This window comes from Mobula birostris, chromosome 20 (genome assembly GCF_030028105.1).
Source record: "Mobula birostris isolate sMobBir1 chromosome 20, sMobBir1.hap1, whole genome shotgun sequence".
Taxonomy (NCBI): Eukaryota; Metazoa; Chordata; class Chondrichthyes; order Myliobatiformes; family Myliobatidae; genus Mobula; species Mobula birostris.
This window is the reverse complement of record NC_092389.1, coordinates 7744156-7769375: the sequence shown is the minus strand read 5'-3', so window position 1 is coordinate 7769375 and position 25220 is coordinate 7744156. Positions and strand designations below refer to the sequence as shown.

Sequence of the window (25220 nt, the reverse complement as noted above, 5' to 3'; positions counted from 1 at the left end):
GATTAGTTACTTGGATGAGCTTTGATTTATTTTCCTGAGGGCTTTGAAACTGGGGTCTTCCTCATTAAGATGTTAAGCATCATGAGTGATATTGGTCTGTGTACTTATTGGGGAATAGCACCTGCATTCGGGATGTGATTATTCCATTTTATCCACCTAGCACAGGAATGGGGTTTAAATAACACACCTGCTCCATACATAGACTGCTTCATCGCACCCAACTGATATATCCTTTCTATTCCCTGCTCTTGAACTTGTCTGGTTTTCCATTATAGACATCAATGCAACCTATTTCAACACATACAATGCTGGGGTATCCCTTTGCAGCTGCTTACTTCATCCACCCACCTCCCTCATCTGGTGTCACCTGCCCGTTTGTTCTCCTTTCCATTCTCCCACCTTACTCTGGCTTTCTGCCCCCTTCCTCTCCGGTCCTGATGAAGGGTCTCAGCCTGAAATGGCAACAGTTTATTCCCTTCCATATCTGCTGCCTGCCTTGCTGAGTTCCTCCAGCATTTTGTATGTGTTGTTCAAGGTCTCCAGCATCTGCAGAATCTCCGTTTAACATTATTTCATGTCACACAGCACAAGCTGGTACCTTCAGCTCAGAGTCCGCTCACCATCATAGGCCCAATTACATTAATCTTGCCCTAAGCCCATTTTATTCTCCTGTATAGTATTCCACTCTCCCAAGAATCAACACTAATGTCAATTTACAGTAGTCAAATTAATCTCTCATTCTGTGGATGTGTAAGAAAATCCACACAGGGAGTATTATGTTTGTTCTTAATAAAGACAAACTTGGCATAGGTTTTAAAAAAAACTTAACACATCTTTATTTGGGATGCTCCAGTACTGGTTTCAGCTCACTGACATCAGTTCCTGTTCTAGGTGAAATGCCCACATCACACACTGGGAACAGAAGCTCTTTATGTACAGGCATAACACAGTATGCAAACTCCAAGCTGGCAGCACCAGAGGTCAGGATCACCTAGGGCATGAGCTGTGAGATAGCTCCATGGTTGTGTAACAGTTGGAGCATCACTTTACAGTGCCAGTGATGATCAATCAGAGTTCAGTTCCTTTTGCTGGCAGTAAGGAGTTTGTCCATTGTCCCAGAGACGACGTGGGTTAAACTGGGTGCTCCAGTTTCCTCGCACCTTCCAAAGACAGGGTTAGAGTTAGTGAGTCGGCATGCTGCACTGACGCCGGAAGTGTATCAACACTTGCTCATTGCCCGGTACAATCTCAATGATGTGATTTGATGCAAATGACACATTTCACTGTATATGCGACAAGCAAATCTTTCATCTTTGCCACAGCCTCAATAAGACAATCACATTCTGTTCTGTGTTTAACGAGTTGCTGTTTTTCCCATGCATTTCTCTAAAAATAACACAAATGTTTTGCATTATTCATCGCCTTCTCTCCTTCCAATGTTTTAAAAACCGTTTGCTTTTTCACATAGGTATGAGGTTGAAAGGTTTGGAGAAAAATTTCACACTAGTCCTGGATTTCCAGAAGGATTCTACTCTTAAGATTCATAAAGGACTCTGACTTGAACTGTTTACATGAATTGCTGCACATGTGTGCCTTGGCTGGCAGAATACAGAAGTAAGCACCAGCTGATTCCCTGTCTTCAGCGTTCACACTAAAGGCCAAAACATGCATGCATGGGGCTTTTAAGATAATGTTAACTTTGTCAACTTGAAAATTGAATACAATTCTACAGTGCACTTTTTTGCTATCAATATTTACATGACGGGTTGAAGTTCTTTTAAATGAAGACTGCCACAAATGCCAGTAGGCCAAATGTTAATCTTTTCGACTCAAATGATTTCCAAAATTAATTTTGCATCAAAAATATTCATAGATGACCAGATAATTTTTGATTCTTGCCTTTTTGCTCTAAGACTGCTGAATCAAATGGCCAGATTTTTGCACAGAATTTCAAGGCTGCCAATCAATAAATCCCATTATTGGGAGTGAAGATGTGATTGATAACTTGATTGACCTGTCAGGTATATCAATGATCACAACCCACTGAAACCCTTCCTAGAACCAACTTCACTATTGGAAGTAAAAGTAGCTTTTACAAATCAGACGTACACTTAAAGATGAGAATTGGAGTTCAGGGATGCAGTCTTGCTGTGTTTTATACACCAAATGTTAGAATTGAAGGACTACATAATTAACTATACAAGAATGGATCTGATTCTGCAAGGGAAATACTTTAGCTCCGCAGGTGGTAAGATTCAATATACCTCAAATTGTCCAATACAAAGAGTTTATTTTTGTCCATGTGAATTTTAGTTTTGAGCTGTGAATTTGTTCCTAAACTAGACCACACATACAACTGAGCTGAATGCCAGTGTAGCAAGTAGCTGTCTGCAGTGAGATTCAGGTAATCTGGGAAATCATATCCTTGGGATACAGTCCAACCCTGTTTCGATGTCTTTATGCACATTTTTGTCATCTCTAAAATCTCCACTGTTGAAACTTGATGGGTATTTCAATGTGTTCTGCTTTCAGGATAAAATAATTTTATTTAAATGTCACTAACTTGTAAAAGCTTTTATTTAAATAGAAAAGCCATTTTTTTGTTGAATTTATTAAATTGCACAGGAAGAGATGTTGAAAATGCAGTGTCTAGGCTCGGTGGGAGGGCAGTTTCTTGTGCTTGCTTCCCTTTGCCAGCCAGCTCTCTGGTCTATATTGGGAGCTGATCTCTGCCAGTGTAATGGGAGTGGAAGGAGTTGGACTGCAATGAAATGCAGTGCTCTTTGATTATAGCTGAAAAGGACACGTCACAATTTCTAGTGAATCCAAGTAAAAAAGCTGGCATAGAACAAGTTCAAGATTTGACTATGATGTGTTTCCTTCTCTATAAATATCCTGATGGCATTCACTGACTGAATTTGCACATGCTTAACAGCCAATTGTAGAGGTGCATTCAGGTGTCAGTGAGATGACCCGGGGGGGGGGGGGTCCCTTCAGTTGCGTAAAAATTTATTCTACATACTGTACTTGCATTAGGCAAAGCACTTGGAAAGTTGATTCTTTGTAAATAGTGCCACAAAGTGATTACAAATGGAAGGAGCATCTCCAACTCAGTTTTTGTGCTAGAACATCCTTTATTGTCACCAACCTTCCATTAAGTTGCCATACATCCAAATGGTTAAAAGGCTCACATGATCCACCTGGATTTATTCCTGTGCTGGTGATGAATGACTCTTGTTTTGACCTTGAAAGCTTGTGGCAACTTTGTATCAATATGTCATTTTACATTACTTTTAAATAATTATAGATTACTTTTAAATAAATCAATCTTTTTAAAATCAGTGTTTACCTTTGGAAATGGGAGCTCCCCCCACCCACAGTATGAACAAACTTCTGTGTATGGTGGTCAAGGGGAGAAACTCAGTGGAATGGTTTCAAATTGGTTGGTGCAGAAAGAGATGATCCAGTACACTCTTCCTGAATGCTAACAACATTCCTCAACATTGTCATTAAGAAGAAGTGACCCAATGAATGGAGGTTAAAATTAGCTTTTTTTTTGTCACATATACATTTTAAAACATACAGTGATATTATATGCATTAAAGCAAATCAGTGAGGGTTGTGCTGGGCAGCCCTGAAATGTCACCAACATTGCATGCACACAAATTGCCAACTAACCATACTCTGAAATGCAGGAGGAAACCCATGCTTTAACAGGGAGAATGTACAAGCTCCTTACAGTAGCAGGAATCAAACCTCAATGTTAAAGCTGATGCTGTAAAGTGCTGCATTAATTGTTATGCTACTTTGCTGTCCTGCTTTGGTGGTAATGTTCCAGACTTGATTCAGTTTGTGTCCCTAAGTCAAAGGTTGTGCTCAAATGGCTTCTAAAATGTTGAATACGAAATAGTAAGACTGGTGCCTCCTGGTGGGGTAGGGAGTGGAATGCAGGGGATATTTTTAAACTATCATCTGAGAAGCCCCCTCATGTTGACACAAAGAATCCCACAGCACTTTCCTCCAGTGTCTCACAGTTCAACCCTCAAATTCAATCCATCAAAGGAAAATCCATAGGTAGCAGGTGCAAGCCATTCGGCCCCTCATTGCTCTGCCATTCAGCAAGATCATTGTGGTTCTTCTATCTTAATGTTCCTTTGTTCCTTTAAAATTCTGAAGCACTCTCCAGCTGATTATAGGCTACCTGCAGGTTAAGAATGGCTGACGTTTGGCCTCCGGTACATGGATTTGAGCATTTGTGATATGTTAAATTCAAAAGTCTGACACCACACCACACCTATGAGGAACATTTCATATTCCATCTGGTATGCCTCCAACCTCATGACATGAATGTTGCTTTCTCTAATTTGTGGTAATTTCTCCCCACTCCCCCTTCACTCTTTTTTTCCTTTCCATTCTATTATTCACTCTGGCTTCCCTCTTGCCCCTTCTCTTCTCACCTATCCATCCATAACCTCTTGTTCCCCTCCTCCCCTTCCCCTATGGGCTGCTGTTCACTCCTATCAGCTTCCTCCATCAGCCCTTTATCTTTTCCATCTATCGTCTCCTATCTTCACTTTATTCCCACCCACCCATTACCCCCTCACCTATCACCTGCCAGCTTGTACTCGTTTCCTCTTCTTTCTTTCCCCCCCCACTCCACCTTTTAAAATTCTGGCATCTTCTCCCTTCCTTTCCAATACTGATGAAGGGACTTCGCCCAAAATGTCAACTATTTGCTTCTCTTTGTAGATGCTGCCTGACCTGCCAAGTTTGTTTTTTTTTTCCAAAAATACTTTATTCAGAAATATTACAAAATAAAAATAATTACATACAGAAAAAGAAAACCATTCGTTGACTGTGAGTCCTTATTCAATACAGTTATTAACAATAAAATTTTGCGTTGACTCTGTTCATTTACAAATGAAAGATGTTTACCATCTTGTGTTGCTGTGGATTTCCAGCATCTGTAGAATCTCTTGTGTTGGTGAAAGTCTTGCATGTGTTTGCTCTTACAAAGAGCAGAGCTGGTTTCTGCTTCCCCTCTTTTCAGTCTTCAATATTTGATGCCATTCACCACAATATTGGGCAATCATAGATTTTTGTGTATTTTCTGACTTGTGGCAAAATTGTTTATTACCCAGACATTTGTATGTAGATTCAACAATGCTTCCATCAGTGACTTGACTGAAGAGTGACTCAAGTACAAAAGGGTAGGTTGAAGTATTTTTATTTAATTTATGACTGATTTTGTCTTCAGTATAAAATAGAACTATTACCAGCATACAAAATTAAATACAATCTAGGATATTAATCCTTGTACTTTAGCAACACATGCATAGTTTGTATTTGGCATCTAAATCAAAAAGGCAATGCATATTTTGTTAGGAGCTTGAGAATCAGTTATCTGCCTGCTACCTTTTATCACATGAGACCATTCCTTCCTGCAGTGTGGCACGTGCCAGAGAGCAGCATGCATGTCTGCAAGGTACGGATGCAGGGTGGGATGTTGACCAGGCTTCTTGATATGTCAACGTGATGGTGTGCTGTGCTTTGAGCTGTACAGACAATTGTGTTCAAGTGCAGTGAACTATGCGGCCTGTGTTAATTGTTTAAAAGCCAACATACTGATTTGTCATTTTTTAAATTCACTTTGCAAAAGAGTTCTGACTGCAATAAAATCAATCCCATCCTGTCCTGACTGGTGACATCCATCTTTCCCCACCTGACCTACCCTCTAACAGTTGGCTAAGGAATGGTCTGCAAGCTAATGTCCGGCACTAATCTTGCCCATCCTGCGGACTGACAGCTCTAGAGGGAGGACAAAATGAAAACCAAATTCTTCTCTCATTATCTGTAGAATGTCGTCACCACCACCCCTCACACCTGTATCACCATCTTATTTCACACTGGCCGCATTCAACGTTGTTTTACTTGTGATGTGTGAAGAGCACTATAGGGTGAGAGGTATTGCAGTATCACTGTTTCTCTTGCTGTTTGCCCTGCAGCAAGTGGGGCACCCTATCTCAAGCCTCCTTCCATAGCTCCAGGGCCCAACAATGCAGACAACACTCCACCCAGTTATTCCAAAGGACCTCAAATTGGAGTGATTAGCTATGATCCTCTCTGATGTGGGAAGAAAGGATGAGGTGAAGATTTCATTCAGCAAGATTGCAGGCTACAGGTACTGTGAATTTTGGAAAGATTCTTGCCTTTATTTTTCATGCCAGAGGTCTTTGGCAAATCATGACCCGAGGTCAATTGTGTGCATCACAAAAGGAACTGGATTAAGTTAACCAGCATTACACCACCCTAGTGATGATCTCATAATAGTTACATCACTTCCATTAACAATCTGGCTACCATTCAGGTGGCTATTAAGCAATACCAGGAAGCATCTAATATTTACAACTGCTCCATAATAGTGGCTGACAAATTCCTTATGGTTTCCAATGAGAAGAGCTCATCTCCAGTGGCACTTGAGTTATTTACTGATTGGCTTTGTGGATGAGGATGAAAGGTCTCTTCAATGACCTGAACATTGTTTTCTCTTTAATCCTGGTTTACAACCTTTTATACTCAAATCTAATTTGAGTCTTGTTCTTTTCAGATCCCAGTGACATCGTGATCTTTGCCAGAGTGCTTTCTGTATTGAGATTTTTGTGCTGCCTTAGTCAATGACCAGGTTTCTGTGATTGAGTTGGAAACTGATATGTTTCACGAAGGTTCAGTGAGTGTCATGCCTCCAATTCTGGTTTATCCTGAGCCAGTCTTCTCAATTGGATCACGCTGCACGACCTGACAGGGGAATGGGCTTCATCAGGGCATAGTGCCTGGTGGAGAGCCAAAGATTCATCAGTTGCTCTGCTATGCACAAGGAGGGCAGGCATCTTATGAACTAGAGCACGTTCAAATTGTAAACTTAAAAACAGTAAGGTTGGGCTGCTGTTTGGACATACTGATTTGCATTTGACTAAATTGTTTAGCCAGCTTATCAGGCAGTGCTATATACTTTAGATGCTTCCTGTTTACAACATTGCAAGGAATAATACAGATAATCATAATGAATGTATATTTGGTTCTGTGCTGCATGAACGAAACTGAATCCCTGCAAAAGCTAGGGACAAGATTAGGACATGGATTGATTTCCAGCTGGTTGCAACACCTATATCACCTTACACCCTCATCCTCATCCTCGTACCCCCTCACCCCCACCCCATGAGGGCAATAGAGAACAGAAGACTGTTAGTGGCTACACCAATGTGAAGTCAAAGTTAGTAAGTAGAAGATTAAATAATGGAGAAGGAGTTTTGAATGGTAGTCTATTATTTTCCTGCTTGTGTCTCATTCATGGAAGTTAAGTACAGTCCTTGCTGGAGGGTTGACTCTCTACAAGTATTGGCAATGGGCATGGTGGGCTGGAATGTGAAAATAAGGGTGTACAGAAAGCAAAAAAGAGCAGAAAGACCAGCAGGAAGTGAAGAGAGAAGTAGGAAGAGGAAGGTGAAGAGAAAGATCTAAAGGTACAGTGGAATAGAGGAAAGAGGAGAGAACAGCATATGAGGGAAATGTAGTGATGGGGAGAGGGAAGAATTGGGTATAGAGAGGGAGTTGGGGGAAAGGGATAGCAGAGGAATAGACAGTTGTTGGAAAGGGAGGGTGTGACTAGATTTTTCCTCTTGCGGAAAAGGGCAATGAAGCAAAGAAAAAAAAAAAATGCAGAAAGAAAACCTTTCTGGATTGTCGATGTGAAATTTGAACAATATTTTCACATAGTGAGCTCAAAGATGGCAGTGATCATCAAAACAGTTGAAGTAGGATATATTTTTGAGGAACATATTTGGAATTTAGCTAATATTTCTCACTGTGATCATACTGTCATGAATAGTGGGCAGTCCATTTAAATGTATTGAGAGATGCTTTTTTAGGATGCTAACTACCCAAACGGTGTCTACTATCATTACATTTGTTGATAAGAACATGGTGGCTTTTGGTACTCAATTTGTGACATCAATTTAGTAGACAGTAATCCTATAATACCCTGTCCCTTTCCTACCCCTTCCCCATTCATTCCTAAACTAAAAGGCAAATAAAATGTTCCAAATCCAGGGGGCATCACACTCTGGGAGAATGTGGTTTGTGGATTTGGGTTTAAGGACTGCTTGATGAAATGCTGTATGACAGTATGAATTGGTGTCATTACATCACCTGCACGTGTTGGAGGAGGAACTTGGACATTGCTGTTTCTTCAGGGTTTGTGCTTATGACCTTGCCTTTTGACCCCTGCTGCACCAGGAGTGAAGGTCTATACAATGGGAGGCAATGCTAGCCACTGTTATAATGAAAGACTATCACTAGGTTTGCCCAGCTGGGGAGAGGGTTGCTTAGTTGGAGCTTAGGAAGGGAAATAAGAACTGAAACATACCAGTAGCCAAGCTGGAGTTCCTCCAGAATCACAGGCTGAATCTGTGTGAAGTTTCCAGGGAGTGGAATGGAGATGGCCTTTTCTGCCAGATTAGCCAGTCTGAAGGAGACTGGGGAGAGGTATGGTTATGTCTTCCCAGTGACTCTACCCATAACTCCTACAGATGATGATATGTGGTCAGTTATCCTTGCATAAATAGTCATCATGCACTATTGGGTTCAAACTTGCAAAGTGCAGAGTTCAATATTATGCAATTACTCACACTCCTGGTGTGCTGGGCAGTATAGTGTGTACAATTTCCAGTCCAGTGATGGTGCAGGCTGCTACAACAGCTAACTGTGAGGCAGTTTGGAATCACATGTTATTCAGTAATTGTCCAGTGATCTACATGAAGATCGCCATGAGTAAGAACATGCATAAAGCTCTAGTCACATGAGACACGCATTCAACCAGAGAGGGGTGACACATCCCACAATGGAGCTGAGTCTCTGAATGGTCAGTGATTGAATGTGAGATCTTTAGTCACAAAATGCTGAGAATGGTGGGACATGAATGGAGGGGTAAAGTTCATGCATTGTTTTAACAGGAAGCAATCATTGAATGGGCTATTTTGTAAATTTTATTTCTAACTCCTAAGTTATCAATCACAATAATGAAAGTCACTTCCTGATTGTCAAAGCTCTTTGTTTTCTGGAGATGGAGAATTGGGAATGGAAAAGGTGCTGCTCTTTGCAGACTTGAAACTTTTCTCCTGTGAGTAGATCATTTGAAGACTGGAAGGTGCCAATGTTGTAGTTGGGGGATATCCTTCAGTTCTTGCTTGCTGTACTGCTGAAACTAGCCTTTGCTAGGAAGGGCTTGATTGCTCAACTTCCAGGCCATAGTTATATCACCAGTTCCTGACATCTTGTCATAAAAATTCCCGGAACTTGACATCATATAAAGAAAACTGAGACAAAACACACATAGAATTTTGCAATCTTTCACGCTGCACTGCCTTTGAAATTCATAGTGAAGAAGTAGGAAGCTACTAATATTATATTCTGAGCCATTCTGAATAGCATTATTTTTTTGATTAATACCATTGGACATGCAACTGGATGCAAAGTCTCCCAGTGTTCTAATCATTTAGTATACATTTACTGCAAGTTATTAATGCACTTTGCAATGGTAAAGCAGCAGTGAACCTCTTTTGCTGATCTGTGTGGAGGGTAACAGACTCCTATCTGGTGCTGTACATCTTGGTGTAGGGCACAGATAATGCACACAAGTCATGTTCTCATCACTGGGAAGCTGAATGCAAGAATTATTTCCAAGAAGCATCTGTGGTTTTTTAAAAAAACGGTAGTGTGTGGCTCCAGTGACAGTCACAACCAGTGTGATGTCAAACAGTAGCTTTTTCTCTTCCCCTGTCTATTTGTGCCCTAAACATGGGACAAGGGTCAAATGGATGATCAGGCAGAAGGATAATGAGGAGGAGTATTTCCCAATATTTCTACAGGTCACTATTTCCTGTTTGTTTCAACCATTTGTGGCATCATCTCTTGCTTAATATCACTGGACATGCGGTCAGAGGAGATGCAAGACTCCCTGCATTTTACATCAGTTTCACAACTATTTGCTCATCTTTTATGCCGATGCTCCAGGCAAGCACCGCCCACCCTACTTTCTCTTATTCTCACCTCCAATATGATTATCTAGCCTTGCTGTAAATGCTTCAGTACCACTATTTCAATAATTTCATGCATTAGCATGTTCAACATTCTGTCCATGCTTAGAGATGCATTCTATCAATTGTATACCAAATGAAATGTATTTCTCAAACACCCTCTGTACCACGCAGATGTTGCTGAATCTGAATTGATGGTTTATGGAAGTGGTTCAATGTTATGTTTAAGGAAGCTAATGCTACAGCCAGGGGATTCCTGCTAGAGAGGGTCATTGATTGTCACGATCGCTGTGACCATCTCTGATAGCCAGTGTGTGTAAAATTCAGAAGATCTTCAGTTAGGTTCTGTTTTCCACACACTGTGCACTTGACCATACCCCTCCCCACCCCAGCATCATCTTCCTAAAAACCAATTTCCCCCGGGATCAATAAAGTATGACTATGACTAACCCTTCTGATCCCAGGGCTAAAAGTCTATATCTATGTCACGAATTGGTAACTAACTCTGTATAGGCTGACAACCATGGAGTTTGAGTTTTAATTGGTTGAAGTAGCTGGGAAAACCTCCAGACAGCTGGATCATTAATTCAGTTGTCCTAGGTACATGCCCATGTGAGCTGAACTTTCAACTGTTGCATCATTATCTGCTCTTGATGTAACCACCCTGGCATGAATAAACTAATTGTTTTATAGTGTGATTTTTTTTTTTTTTTTTTGGGTTGTTCAGAACTATGAATTTCATTGGTGGTTTGACCAGGAGATGACCCTCTCTGGTCAAAAGTCTGGAACACAAGTTAGATTTCAATGATGAAGACCTCCTGATTCACATTGGTTCATCTATACAGAAGTCCCTTTTGATAGCATCCCACATTCTCCTAGCAATTCAAAGATTAATAATGTCAAGTCTTTGACTTAGCAATTCCGTAACTAATAAGTCTTTTGCCTTGAGCTTGCTTGCTTATTTCTGGTGTCCAGCTGACAAGGCATTCCTTAAGAGCCTTCTCTGGACATGGTTTCTGTATCGTAGTAATCGTTATGGTATGCTTACTTATCAAAGCCAGGAGTGTTGGGCACCAGAGAAACTGAAAAGATTGGGAAAGATTCACCTTCAGAAACTCATCCTGCAGCTTCATCAAGTCATGCCTGGTTACAACATGGAAACATGCTACCCAGCCTATTGGCTTCATACCAGTTCTGTTCTTCAAGAGCTGATTAGTGATTCTCCCCAAACCTCTGTAAACTCTTTGCCTTCAGATATTTAACCAGTTCCTTTTTGAACACAATGACTGAATCTCTTCCTTTGCTTCCTTTCCGATGAATTCCAAACCCTAAGTAGTTGCTGTATTCTTCCTGTCATTTTTGACCCTTTTGTCAATCGCTTTCCTTCTATGATATCAATTTGCAAATATCTATCCAATACTGAAGAGCATATCTTTTACTCAGCGTTAGCAATGCTGATGCGTCAATGAGTAAACTGACAAGACATTGCTACTGCCAGACAGTCAGACTGTACAGCAGTGAATGCCTAATCCTGTAGCAATCTTTATTCTAAAAACAACTACTTCTGGTTCAATGAAAGGCTGCATTATAGATTAAATACAAATGTAATGAAAATGACTAGGGTGGTGGAAATGGGGTTTTTTTTCCACACCAGCAATTCATCAATCCAGACCAACATCTAGCACTAAATTAGTAAGATTAAGATTGATGTCATTAAGCAGTGGTGTGGCAATTTTCCACATTAGAAGCCATTAGTCAACTTTCCCAATATTTTATTGAATGCTCCTCGAGACAGTGAGAGAATACATAATTTTCCTGCCCCTCAGTTCTGATAAAACAAATTAATTTTGTGTATTCAAAGTAATTAATTGATTTTTTTTGTTGGGGGGGGGGGAGAAAGAAAGGATAAGATTGATAATATCAATTAGACCAGAAGAATAGGAATAAATCAAAGGAGTATGAGTGTTTGATGGTTCTGGGCCTGTACTCGCTGGAGGTTAGAAGAATGAGAGGAATCTCATTGAAACCCATTGAATATTGAAAGCCCTAGATAGAGTGGCTGTGGAGAGAATGTTTGTACAGTGGGGGAGTCTAGGATCAGAGGGTGCAGCCTCAGAATAGAGAGATGTCCATTTAGAACAGAAATGAGGAGGAGTTTCTTTACCAGAGGGTGGTGAATCTGTGGAATTCATTGCCACAGACAGCTGTGGAGACCAAGTCATTGGGTATATTTAAAGCAGAGGTTGATGGGTTCTTGATTAGTAAGGGTATCAAGCATTATGGGGAGAAGGCAGGAGAATGGGATTGAGAGGATTAATAAATTAGCCATGATGGAATGGTGGAGCAGACACGATAGACCAAATGGCTTATTCTGCTCCTGTATCTTATGGTCTTAAGTGGATGGATCCAAGACATAATCAAAGAGGTTTATGGAATGAAGGACTTTATCTCAGTGGGAATAGAGTCTGAAGAGAGGACAGCTTTGCATCTAATACATGATATTGGACAAATATCCTTGTAGTGCAATGTTGGTCTTGAAAATGGGTGAAGTGCACTTTCACCAAAATTATACTGGCCATAAAGAATTCAGTAACGAGATAATCTTGCATTAGTATGACTTTATCTTGGAAGGCTGATGTAACCAATGTCTTTAAAATGATAAAGGGGGTTGATATGGCACAATCAAGTGTAGTACTTGAACTGTGTGATTGGCAGCCCGAGTTTTGGACCATTGATTCAGAGTTCAAATCCCATGGGTCAGCTAGGGAACTTAAATTCAGAGTCCCTATGCATTGTGCAAAAACATAACTAATTCACTAATGTTCTTCGGGGAAGGAAAGCCACCATTCTTTCCTGATCTGGACTAGAGATGATTCCAGATCCATTAATGTGATTGACTCTTAATTGCCTCCTTAGTTCAGGGCCAATTAATGATGGACGATCAATGGTGGCTTTGCCAGAGATATCCCACCAACAAATAAATAAAGCTATTTCATTAGGCGTGCAAAAGCCAGAACAATATTACAAATAGAACTAGCCATTAAGAAATAAAATCAGGATGTACTTTTTTATTTCAAGCATTATAGCAATGTGGAACCCTGCCTCCACTGAAAAGCTCTAAAGCTTTACATTAGGGAAGGATATTGGATCATATGAAGAAAGGAAAGGATATTATTGAGGTACAGACCAGCTGCGAGGAATAGGCAATTTTGCAGAAAGTTAAGGTTAAAATAGCATAGTCATAGAAACAGTAATGCAGAAGTCTGGATTAATGACATGGTGCTGCATGTTGAAGCACCACCATTGCAACAATTGAAATTTAGTTCTATTATTAAAAATGGACCTGGAATGAGAGATTTCTAATGGTAAGAATGATCACAAAATTACTGAATTGTTAAATAACCCATCAAAATCATCAATGGTGAGGGGAAGATGATTGAGAGAAATAGTTTTTTTTGATGGGCAGTCAAAAAAACAGATTTAATCACTTGAAATGGCAAAAGAAGAGACATCAGAACAATTTTTTTTCACACAGCAAATTGGAATTTGGCGCTTGAGAGAGTGATGAAGATAGATTCAATTGTTGCTTTCAAAAGGTAATGCAACTGACATCCAAGTTATGGGGGACGGGAGTGAGAGATTGTGTGAAATGAGGTCAGCCTCTTGGGCCAAATGCCTTTGTCCCATGATGTAACTGTTCCATTGTCTTAAAGTTCACTAACTTTTTTTTTCATTCTTATCTAGTCTTGCTTATGTCTGACTCTGGATAATATTTTTGAATTATAATTGTTCACTGAAATGATCCTGTAAAATAGTTAATTTAAGGGCAATTGGGGTTGGGCAATAAATTCTGATCTGGCAAGTGAAGGAATTCTGTCCATGAATAATTGAAGTGCTCAGCATGTTATAAGGACCATAACGTGGTTGTGATGTGCTATTGTGTCAGTTTGTTGGATGAAGTCCCAAATGACATTGTCAATCTATGCAGCTGCTGCAATGTTATTAGGCAAAGTTTGAAAGGTTGTTGCCTCCAGATTCATGTAATTACCACAATGAGTTACGTACCCGATTCCCTAGTGCAGAGTCGTGCAGCAAACTGGGAGTAGATCCTCCCAAGCCAGACTTACTTGTGCTGCCTGCAAATGATTACTCAGCCTACCAGAGATGCCTCTCAATGGGAATTACTGATCACCTGGGCTGATCAATTCAACTACTTGATGTACATGAATTCCAGTTAAATTACAGAAGGAATGGGAAGTTATTTCTGTATCATAATGACAACTCCCAATTCCCTAGAAACCAATTTGGATAATAATCTAGCTTCAGAAGCCCCTGGTACCTCACAAAAGGCATTTGTTCATACTCTTTCCAACAGTGTGCATTTTGAACTGGCGATAGATTAGATTAGAGATCCATCTCAGAGTTCACAACAGCCTTAAGATGTCCAGTCCAATTTCAGGTTAGTCAGGAGTTAGCATGTAATTAAATACACTGATCATACTTTAGAGGACACTAAGCCAAAAAGGAAAGAAATTAAAATGACAGTAACATATCAAGTAAAAGGCCACAAGTGATACAAGACTGGTGCTGTACAGCTGGTGTCAATCCCTGTACAAATAGCATATACATGCTGCAAGGCAGATGAGTTGCATGCCCTAATATCTGAGAGTTTGAGATGACAGTACTGAGGATTGAGAAGGGAGAGGAGTTCAGTATGTGTCAGGAACGAACGTATCCCCATCTCTGTGGTATCTCATGCTGATGGCACCATATATCTCCAGCGTAAATTGTGTATGCTCCTCCCCTCCCTCCATCTTGTTGCAAGTGTGGTAGGGTTACCTTATAATGTGTGTACTCGCTAGTGTATTAATAGGCACATCCCATGTCTTTAAGCACTGATGTTAAATTTGGTGCAATCTTCACGCCTTTGATGGGCTTTTGAGGTCAGCTTTGGAACCGTAATGTCCATGTTCAGTGTTGGCGCAGGAGTTTACCAGGCACTCCTTCCTAGAGAAACCACAGCAAGCAGCATGAATAGAATCACCGACCCACTGACTTCGTCCAGTTAACACTTCACTTGTGCGGATACAAACAAGCAATTGCTTCACCAATCAGTTCAAAGCTATCAGCCCCAAACTTCCTCAGAGCCAACATCCACCAGCAGTGCTGCTATGACTTCAGAGCAAGTAAGTTTCCATCTCTTTCATGGAGAAGTCGCAGCAGCACAGTAAAAGCTGATCCAGGAAATTCCAGTTCCAATTTAACGAGTCAGGATTTGTGGTGTTTATATCCTGGCTATTGTGGCTTTAAGATATCCTGAAGTACTTTACCACTACTTTTGAAATGCAGTCGCTATTATAAGATGGGAAGTACAACTAGGTCCTACAAGCAAAGTTACCATTGACAGAATAACTATTCAGCGACATGGTTTGAGGAATCAATAAGAAAAGACGTTTTGGCATTGGAAAAGGTCCAGAGGATCCAGAGGGGATTCAGGAGAATGATTCTGGGAATGAAAGGGTTAACGTATGAGGAGAGTTTGATGGCTTTGGGTTTGTACTTGCTGGAGTTTAGAAGAATGAGGGGGGATCTCATTGAAACCTATCGAATATTGAAAGGCCTAGATAGAGTGGATGTGGAGAGGATGTTTTCTATAGTTGGGGGGGGGGCAGTTTAGGAACAGAAGACACTGCCTCAGTATAGAGAGAAGTCCATTTAGAACAGAGATGAGGAGGAATTTCCTTAGCCAGAGCGTGGTGAATCTGTGGAATTCATTGCCACAGGAGGCTGTGGAGACCAAGTCATTGGGTATATTTAAAGCAGAGGTTGATAGGTTCTTGATTATTAAGGGTGTCAAAGGTTACGGGGGGGGGGAGAAGGCAAAAGAATGGGGTTGAGAGGGATAATAAATCAACAATAAAGGAATGGTGGAGCAGACTTGATGGGCTGAATGGCCTAATTCTGCTTCTATGTCTTATGATCTAATACTAGCCAGGACCCCAAGGAAGAAATCCCTGGTTTTCTTTGGTTAATACAAGGATCTTTAACATCCAAGTGAGTCCTCAGTTTAAAGTCTCACCAGTAAAGGTCAGTTCCAGCAGAGAAGTATTCCCTCAGTAAGTCTATGGGAATGCTTGGCTGTATTACGTGCTCAATTCTCCTGGGCAAGGCTTGAATTCATAATACACTCATCTCTAAGTCAGGGGATTAAGGCAATTGTTAATTGAGGACAAACAATAAAAAAAAGGATATAATGATCAGAGGGCAAAGATTGAAGGACATTGGGGTGGATTATCTTGGGTGACTTTCCAAGTTAAACCCTTGCATTCTGATGTTCCACAAGTTCACAGCCCAGAGGCCAGTGGGAAATGAAATTAGATTTTAGCCTGGTTTATCTGGATGAGGACAAACTGGTTGAGATCAATGTGTTTGTGAGAAAGGGTAAAAAAAATGTGTACCATAATATGGAAGCAGGGAATCCAAAAGTGAGACAATAGTGAGGAATATTGGAGGATGAGAAATGCCACAGTAATATTATTACATGCAGAGTAGTGGCTGATAATCAGAAAGAGAAGTCTGTTAGCAAGCTGTGAATTAAAGATAAATCCTTGAGGGTATGCCCCCCTCCCACCCGCAAAAAGAGAATTTTGCCTCCTGTTCAGGAAAAAGTTCTATATCGATTCTATAATCAATCAGACTCTGGATGTCGCCAGCATGCAATTATTCCCCATAACTCTGAAAGGGACATGTTTACCTCTCCCAAACAGAGTTTCAGAACGTAACACCGTGTCATGTTACGTTGACCCCAACCGATCTTGCCCTAAGACAAGCTCTAACTCGGATCTATTTTAAACGTATTTTATTTATTTATTTAGAGATATAGCACGGCAATAGGCACTTCCGGCCAGTGAGCCCGCATCACCCAATTCCCGTATGACCAATTAACCTACTAACCCGTACATCTTTGAAATGTGGGAATACCAGGGTACCCGGTGGAAACCCACACAGTCATGGGGAGAATGCAGTGTACAAGCTCCTCACAGACAGAGATTGCACTGTTTTGTATTTGCGGGCTGGGGTGTTATTACTTTTGCATAGAATTAGAACCACAGAGTACCTACTACTAAACAATGCAGATCATATCTTGTTCAGTCTTTGACATCTCTGAGATAACTAAAGGGTTGAACACTGTCTTTACTCAGAATATTACAACACAGATGGAGGCCCCAAAAGTCAGTGTGCCTTATCTTATTGAAACCACTCCTACTATTCTGAACTAATTGAGTTAACTCATGTTGAATAACACAGAGCCATGACAATAAAACTATAGGCATAGACTATAGGCACAGGCTACTGAGAGGTATATCAAAAGGTGTTATAGTTAACCAGCTTGTTCATATTCCCATTGTACAAATTGCTAACTGGAAATATTCTCTTTAAAATGGTTTGCAAATAAGGATGTTGGATAATAACATTTTGCATATTCACATCTTACTTACTTCTTTTTTCCAACTTGCTTAATTATAAACATTACAAGCTTTTTAATAATAAATATTAAAATGAGGAATCCTATCAACCCTCCGATAACGGAAAGAATGATAATTGTCACTGTGTTGTCCACGGGTAACACTGCAATACAAAGGAGAGATTTACAAATTAGTATAGTTTCATCAACAGGGTGCATAACGAATACAGTGGTATAATGGGAGGGGTATTTAATGCAGGATATGGGAGGTGCCCTCTTTGTAATAACAGAACTTTGTTTCTACGATGACAGTAATGGTCTGTTGGCCCCCGTACCAGTTTGATGCATTCGTTACAGATGGAGGACAAGATCAAGACTGGGGTTCCTACCCATTGATTCTCTCACCATTTGCCATGGGCCCAATCTGAAGACCTGGTCCTCTGGCCTCAGATAGCTCGGCTAAAGGTGACAATTTGTGCTTCATTGGCTCAGAGCTAGTCAATAGGTGGTCATCAGCAGGATTCTTTTCCCATATTTGTCATAAAACCTTGTGGAGCCTGGAGTTAATGTTGCACTCTGGTATTAAACACCACCATGCTGCCTCTTCTGGTAGGTCTAGCTCACAATTGGGTCAGGACGTACTGCAGAGACTGCAAAGGAGTATTCTCAGCTAATGGATGAAAGGCACAAAATTATGAGCATACCAGGCTGTTGTAATTCTACTCCTCTAATCTACAGAATTGCACAAAAAAATTTGGCACATCCTTGGGTTGGTAAGGAAGCCCTGCAGGTTTGACATACCACATGAGCCTTCCTCCCTCTCACCACCTCCCTGCCACCCCATGCCCATCTCAGTGTGCCAGCTTATTGGCATTATTCTTTCTTCCTTTAACTTTTGCAAGTTTTCACATAATTTATTTACAGTATTTAGAGAGACAGCACAGTAACACACCCTTCTGGCCTAATGAGCCTGTACTGACAATTAAGATCATAAGATATAGGAGCAGAATTAGGGCATTTGGCCCATCGAGTCTTCTCCGTCATTTAATAATGACTGATCCATTTTACCTCTCAACCTCAATCTCCTGCCTTCTCCCCTGTATCCCTTCATGCCTTGACCAATCAAGAATCTATCAACCTCTGCCTTAAATGACCTCCACAGCCACCTGTGGCAACTAATTCCACAGATTCACCACTCTCTGGCAAAAGAAATTCCTCCTCATCTCCATTCTAAAAGGATGCCCCGCTATTCTGAGACTGTGTCCTCTGGACCTAGACTCTCCCACCACAGGAAACATCTTCTCCACATCCACTCTATCAAGGCCTTTTACCATTCGATATGTTTCAATGAGGTCACCCCTCATTCTTCTGAATTCTAGTGAATACAGGACCAGAGTTATCAAACACTGACAAACCATTCAATCCTGGAATCATTTTTGTAAACCTCCTTTGAATCCTCTCCAGTTTCAGCATATCCTTTCTAAAAATAAGGGGCCCAAAACTGCTCACAATGCTCCAAGTGAAGCCTCACCAGTGCTTTACAAAGTCTTAACATTACATTACATATTCTAGTCCTCTTGAAATGAATGCTAACATCACATTGTGAGTCTTCCACAGTGAAGACTGATGCAAAATACTTATCAAGTTCATCTGCCATTTCCTTATCCCCCATTCTACTTCTCCAGCATCGTTTTCCAGCAGTCCGATATCGACTCTTGCCTCTCTTTTACACTTTGTGTATCTGAAAAAACTTTTGGTATACTCTTTAATAATGTTGGCTAGCTTACTTTTCTATTCCACCTTTACCTTAATGTCTTTTTCAGTTGCCTTCTGTTGGTTCTTAAATCCTCCCAATCCTCTAACTTCCCACTAATCTTTGCTCTATTATATGCCTTCTCTTTCGCTGTTAAGTTGGCTTTGACTTCTCTTGTCAGTCACGGTTATATCATCTTTCCTTTAGAATACTTCTTCCTCTTTGGGATATATATCTCCTGCGCCTTCTGAATTGCTTCCACAAATTCCAGCCATTGCTGCTCTGCCGTCATCCCTGCCAGTGTTCTTTTCCAAACAATTCTAACCAACTCCTCTCTCATGCCACTGTACTTCCCTTTACTCCACTGTAACACAGATACAACTGACTTTTGCTTCTCCTTCTCAAATTTCAGGGTGAATTTCATCATATTATGATTATTTTCCCCTAAGGGTTCTTATACTTTAAGATCTCTAATCAATTCTGGTTCATTGCACAACACCCAATCCAGAACAATTGATCCCCTAGTTGGCTCAACTATGAGCTGTTCTAAAAAGCCATCTTGTGGGCACTCTAGAAATTTTCCCTCCTGGAATCCAGCACCAACCTGATTTTCCCAATCTACCTGCATATTGAAATTCCCCGCGACTATTGCAATATTGCTCTTTTGGCACGTATTTTCCATCTCCCGCTGTGGATGGCATCCTTAATACTGTTTTGGTTATCTGTAAACAGCTCCCACCAGAGTCTTTTTTTTACCCTTACAGTTCCTTAGCTCTATCTACAACGATTCCACACAATATGTCACCTCTTTCCATTGATTTGATTTCATTTTTTACCCAAAAGAGCAATGCCACCCCCTCTGCCTTCCTGCCTATCCTTTGGACATTAAGCTCCCAGCTATAATCTTCTTTCAGCCATGATTCAGTGATGCCTACACCCTCATACCTGCCAATCTGCAACTGTGCTAACTACACCCACATGACCAATGAACCTACTAGCCTGTATTTCTTTGGAGTGTGGGAGGAAACTGGAACACCCAGAGGAAGCTCGGGGGCTGAATTGAACCCGGATTGCTGGTGTTGTAATAGCATTATGTTAACCACCATGCTACTGTGCCAGCAATAAATACTGTAAATCTACATTATTCACCTCAGCTATGCAAATGGTAGTGATCTCCGCATTCTAACCCCTCACAGAAGTTTGTCCCACATGTTCTACTGCATGTAATAATAAATATTGTAAACTTAATTCCCTCAGTTTTTGATCTTCAGAACAGCTCTATCCCTGTTGGCTGATGAGTAAGTAAGCACGTGAACTGACCTACTGTATTTCAAGTTTGAGTTCACTGGTGAGAACCTATTAATATATAATTAATATAACTCTTGATTGTTAATTATGTCAAGAAACATCAAAGCACTCACATTCGCTGACAACAATGAGCCCCAGAGTCGCATGAGCCTTTTGATCTTTTTCCATAGGGTTTTTGAAGTAACAAGTGTAAAATCCAGTATCGTCAAAATCCACGTCTCTCAGCAAAAGGGAGATGTTCTTTGATTTAATGTTCCCAATGAATGAAATTCTGTCTGCTTCTGTAGTGACCGAGGGCCTTAACCCTGACAGTTTGATCAGAATAATCTGTACAGAAAAGAACCAGAGTTAGAAGCATATTGGAACTAAAAGAGTTAGGTCATTATGCCCAGCCCGAAGGCAAATGAACATGTCTCTGCTGCATCTTTCACTACACCAGGATGCCTCAAATCACCGGATGGATCAATGAAGCCCTTTGAAGTGAAAACGACAAACAAAGCAGTCAATTTACACACAGCAAGATCCCACTAGCAGTAATGTGATGTTGACTGAATCTTCTGTTTCAGTGATATTGGTTGAGGGATAACTATTATAAAACACTACAGGCTCTTTGACCCACAATGTTGTGGTGACATTATAACCTACTCTGAGATCAATTCAACCCTTTTCAACTATTAGTCTAGGGAATTCTGGGTAGCTCCCCCTCCCCCAACCTGCTCCACTCCAAGCGCTTTCTTTAATACATTACCCAAAAGATTTAACCTTGATGGGCCTCCCTTTAAAGGCTTTGCCTACGTTTTGAGACAGGAAATGGGATACCATCTCAACTTCTCACTCAAGCACTAGTATTCAGAAGACTATTCAAAAACAAAGGCCAATATAATTTTATCCTTATCTGATGCCCAAAAGAGATAAGATTTATTGATCACACGTACATTGAAACATACAGTGAAATGCATCGTTTTGCAACAACAACCAATACAGACTGCACATTGTGCTGGGGGCTGCCTGCAAGTGTTGCCACACTTCTGGCACTGACAGAACCTGCCCACAACTCGCTAACCCTAACTGTAGACCTTTGGAATGTGGGAAGAAACCAGAGCACCCAGAGTAAACCCATTCGGTCACAGGGAAATTGTATAAACTCCTAACAGACAGCAGTGCGAATTGAACCCTAATTGGTGATTGCTGTGTACTGTAAAGCGATACACTAACCACTACATTTCCGTGCCTCAGAGAGGTATCCAACGGAGTGAAGCCGTGCTGCAACGTGATTTGATCAGGTGCCATAAATTTAACCAATGTTAATTAATAGAGAGATTGATACTAAAACTAGAAGACAAAAGGACATATTTAACATTTGTGTTGTTAAAATTACATATCTTGTAACTTAGTAGTGTTAATATACCATTAATAAAGCTATTTGTAATTTTTGAGTAAGTTTATTCTAAAAATATTAGTTTCTGTTGAAACTGAAACTGTGTGAGTCAGCTCTGAGAAATTTTGGAACAGAAACGGAAAGCTGGAATTGTAATGTTGGATATCTGAAATAGACACAGAGTGTTGAATGTACTCTGCAGGTCAGAAGAGAGAAATAGTTAAAATTTCAGTTGAAAATTCTACAGCACTTTCTGTTTGTATTTTTTGTGGAATGAAAATTAGGAGACCATAAAAAGAGGTTACCCTTTGGCCTGATAAACATCGCTCGTTAAATCCCATTCCTAACTATAATCCAAACTGGCACCTGAACTTTTCAGAGAGTTATTTTGTACAACAAGAAATCAGAGAGAAGTCCAAAGCCTGACAGAACAGCCAAAGCTGAAGAAGCTCAGAGGAGGCGATGACAGATAATGGAGATGTTGCAACTGAGAAACAGTGATTTCAACTGAATGAGAAGCTTGTTGTTTCAACCATGATGGCATGGCAGACCAGATGTGATAGGCCAAATAGCTTAATCCTGCTCCTTTGTCTTAAGATCATTCAGATTTCCTTTATAGAATCCCAATGCACTTTACAGCCAATAAACCACTTTCAAAGTGTGTCAGTGTTGTAATGCAGTGGTCCCCAACCACCGGACCACTGACCAGTACCGGCCCACAAAGCATATGCCACGAGGCCGCAAGGAAACGATATGATTTGGCGATATGAGTCAACTGCGACTTTCCTCATTCCCTGTCACGCCACTGTTGAACTTGAACGCACGCGAGGTCATTTCCCGCGCGTCATCCATGTCAGCGCGGGAAGGAGATCAACTCCTCGAGCTTGCAAATGACGGTGGGCTGAAAAGTATGTTTGACATAACATCTCTGCCGGCATTCTGGATCAAAGTCAAGGCTGAATATCCTGAGATAGCCATGAAAGGACTGAAAACGTTGCTTCCATCTCCAACATTTTTCTGCGAAGCGGAGTTTTCTGCAATGAATGCAACAAAAACTAAACTGCGGAATAGACTGGACATAAGGAACCTCTGGTCGAGTATCGCTGTCTCCCATCACCTCTCGATAGGACCATCTTGTTGCAGGAAAACAAGCCCAAGGCTCCCACTGATTCAGCGATATTGGTGTGTTGCAATGATTTTATATGTTCATACGGGGAAAGTATGTGCTGTGTGTTTAATATCCAAATGTTACTTAAAATGTTATGATGCTATTGACTTATAAGTGACTTATATAACTATATAACAATTACAGCACGGAAACAGGACATCTCTGCCCTTCTAGTCCGTGCCGAACACTACTCTCGCCTAGTCCCACTGACCTGCACTCAGCCCATAACCCTCCATTCCTTTCCATATACCTATCCAATTTTTCTTTAAATGATAATATCAAACCTGCCTCTACCACTTCTACTGGAAGTTCGTTCAACACTTACTTCAAGCTCCCCTGTCCTCCCCTGATAATTGACTTATCACTATATTCATGCAAGGAAAATATGCGCTGTGTTTAATATTAAACTCGTTAGATAAACCCTTTTAGAAATGAAATTGAGTGTATTAGCCACTTATCACCTGTATTCCAGTCGTGATTAACACCCACCCCCCGAACAGAATCGCCAAAAACGATTTGCAGAAAAAAAATTGGCAGGTACACGCATGCACACTGGTGCCCGCGCAAGGCTTCATGGTCATTGTAGTCTTTCTCTGCGTAAACACCGTATTTGACTGCTACTCTTGTCAGTTGGCAACCCTACCCCCCAACGGGTCGGCCGGTCCACAAGAATATTGTCAATATTAAACTGGTCGGCAGTGCAACAAAGGTTGGGGACCCCTGTTGTAATGGAAATGTAGCAATAAATTCGAGTGCTGCAAGCTCCTACAAACAGGAGAGTGATACAACCAGGTAATCTGTGTTTATGTTGTTAATAGAAGAAGACTAGGGATAATACCCCAGCTCATCTTTACTACATAACAATGTGATCTTTTTTGTCCCCCTGAGAGTGTTATTTCATATCATCTAATTCCAACAATGCAACTCTGTCTCCAGGACTGTACTGGATCATCAGGCTAGATTTGTGTGCGCAAGACTCTGGAGTGAGGTTTAAACTCAGAACCTAAAGATATAAAGATTAGCTTTATTTGTCACATGTATATCACAACATCAAAATGTACGGTGAAATATGTTTGTGTCAATGTCCGAGGATGTGCTGGGAGCAGCCCACAAGTGTCGCCATACTTCTGGCGCCAACATAGCGTGCCCTTTTAGGCCGGTTTAGCGAGCAGAGCGGCGGACACCCATGCTGAAATCTGGAGGAAAACACACAGAGGATGCAGAGGGAGATCACAAAGTCGAGGAAAGAGGACCGGGTCGAGACAACAGAGACTTATGGAGAAGAGGAGTTCGGTGGGTAATAAAATGGACGAGTTCACGGCGCTAGCCAGGAGTCAGAGAACATTTCGGGACTGCAGTGTTATGTGTTTCACTGGAACGGGGCTACACGAGGACATACCCGATCAAAACTGCTCCATGGACGGCTTCCAGACCGTTCGGGCTGACCGGAAGTGCACTGAGAGCGGTAAGCGTAAAGGAGTTGGGTGCTTACTGTTCTGGTTAACAACGGATGGTGCAATCCGGGTCATATTACGATCGAGGAACGTGTTTGTAGACCGGATATTGAACGTTTTACTGTTGGACCCCGGACATATTCCACCGTGATACAACACTGGGCGGCACGGGAGGTTGTTCCTGCCTGTGGCCATCAAACTTGCAGCTCCTCCCGTGGAGGGTCAGACACCCTGAGCCAATAGGCTGGTCCTGGACTTATTTTCCATCTGGCATAGTTTGCATTTTGTTGTTTGATTGTTTGTGGTTTTTGTATTGCTATATTTATGCTCTATTCTTGGTCGGTGCAGCTGTAACAAAACCCAATTTCCCTTGGGATCAATAAAGTATATCTATCTATCTATCTTTACCAATCCTTACTTGTACATCTTTGGACTGTGGGAGGAAACTGGAGCACCCTGAGGAAACCCATGAGGTCACAGAGAAAATGTCCAAACTCCGTACAGACAATGGAGGAACTGAACCCTGATCTTCCAGCTGCTGCTTTAACAGCAATATACTAACCGCTACACTACCATGCTACTCTTTGCCTGAACACCAAGTGC

At 41.1% G+C, this 25220-nt stretch overlaps 2 protein-coding genes across 5 annotated transcripts in view; one reads left to right on the top strand and one right to left on the bottom strand.

The window, feature by feature from the left end:
- Positions 1-4797, top strand: part of LOC140212759 (transmembrane protease serine 4-like) — a 52523-nt gene extending 47726 nt beyond the window's left edge. For 3 of the 4 annotated variants that reach the window (XM_072283938.1, XM_072283940.1, XM_072283939.1), the window contains exon 13: positions 1469-4796. In XM_072283938.1, the coding sequence (XP_072140039.1) occupies positions 1469-1474 (6 nt within the window). In that variant the 3' untranslated portion in view covers positions 1475-4796. Of the gene's footprint in view, positions 1-1468 lie in introns of all 4 variants that reach the window. The other variant, XM_072283941.1, reaches the window with a different exon arrangement.
- A 172-nt stretch (positions 4798-4969) lies between these two features.
- Positions 4970-25220, bottom strand: part of LOC140212758 (sodium channel regulatory subunit beta-4-like) — a 43039-nt gene continuing 22788 nt past the window's right edge. The window contains exons 3-5 of the mRNA XM_072283937.1: positions 20731-20944; positions 17591-17720; positions 4970-15098 (exon numbers count right to left, since the gene is read on the bottom strand). Coding sequence (XP_072140038.1) covers positions 15011-15098; positions 17591-17720; positions 20731-20944 — 432 coding nt within the window. The 3' untranslated portion in view covers positions 4970-15010. The remainder of the gene's footprint in view (positions 15099-17590; positions 17721-20730; positions 20945-25220) is intronic.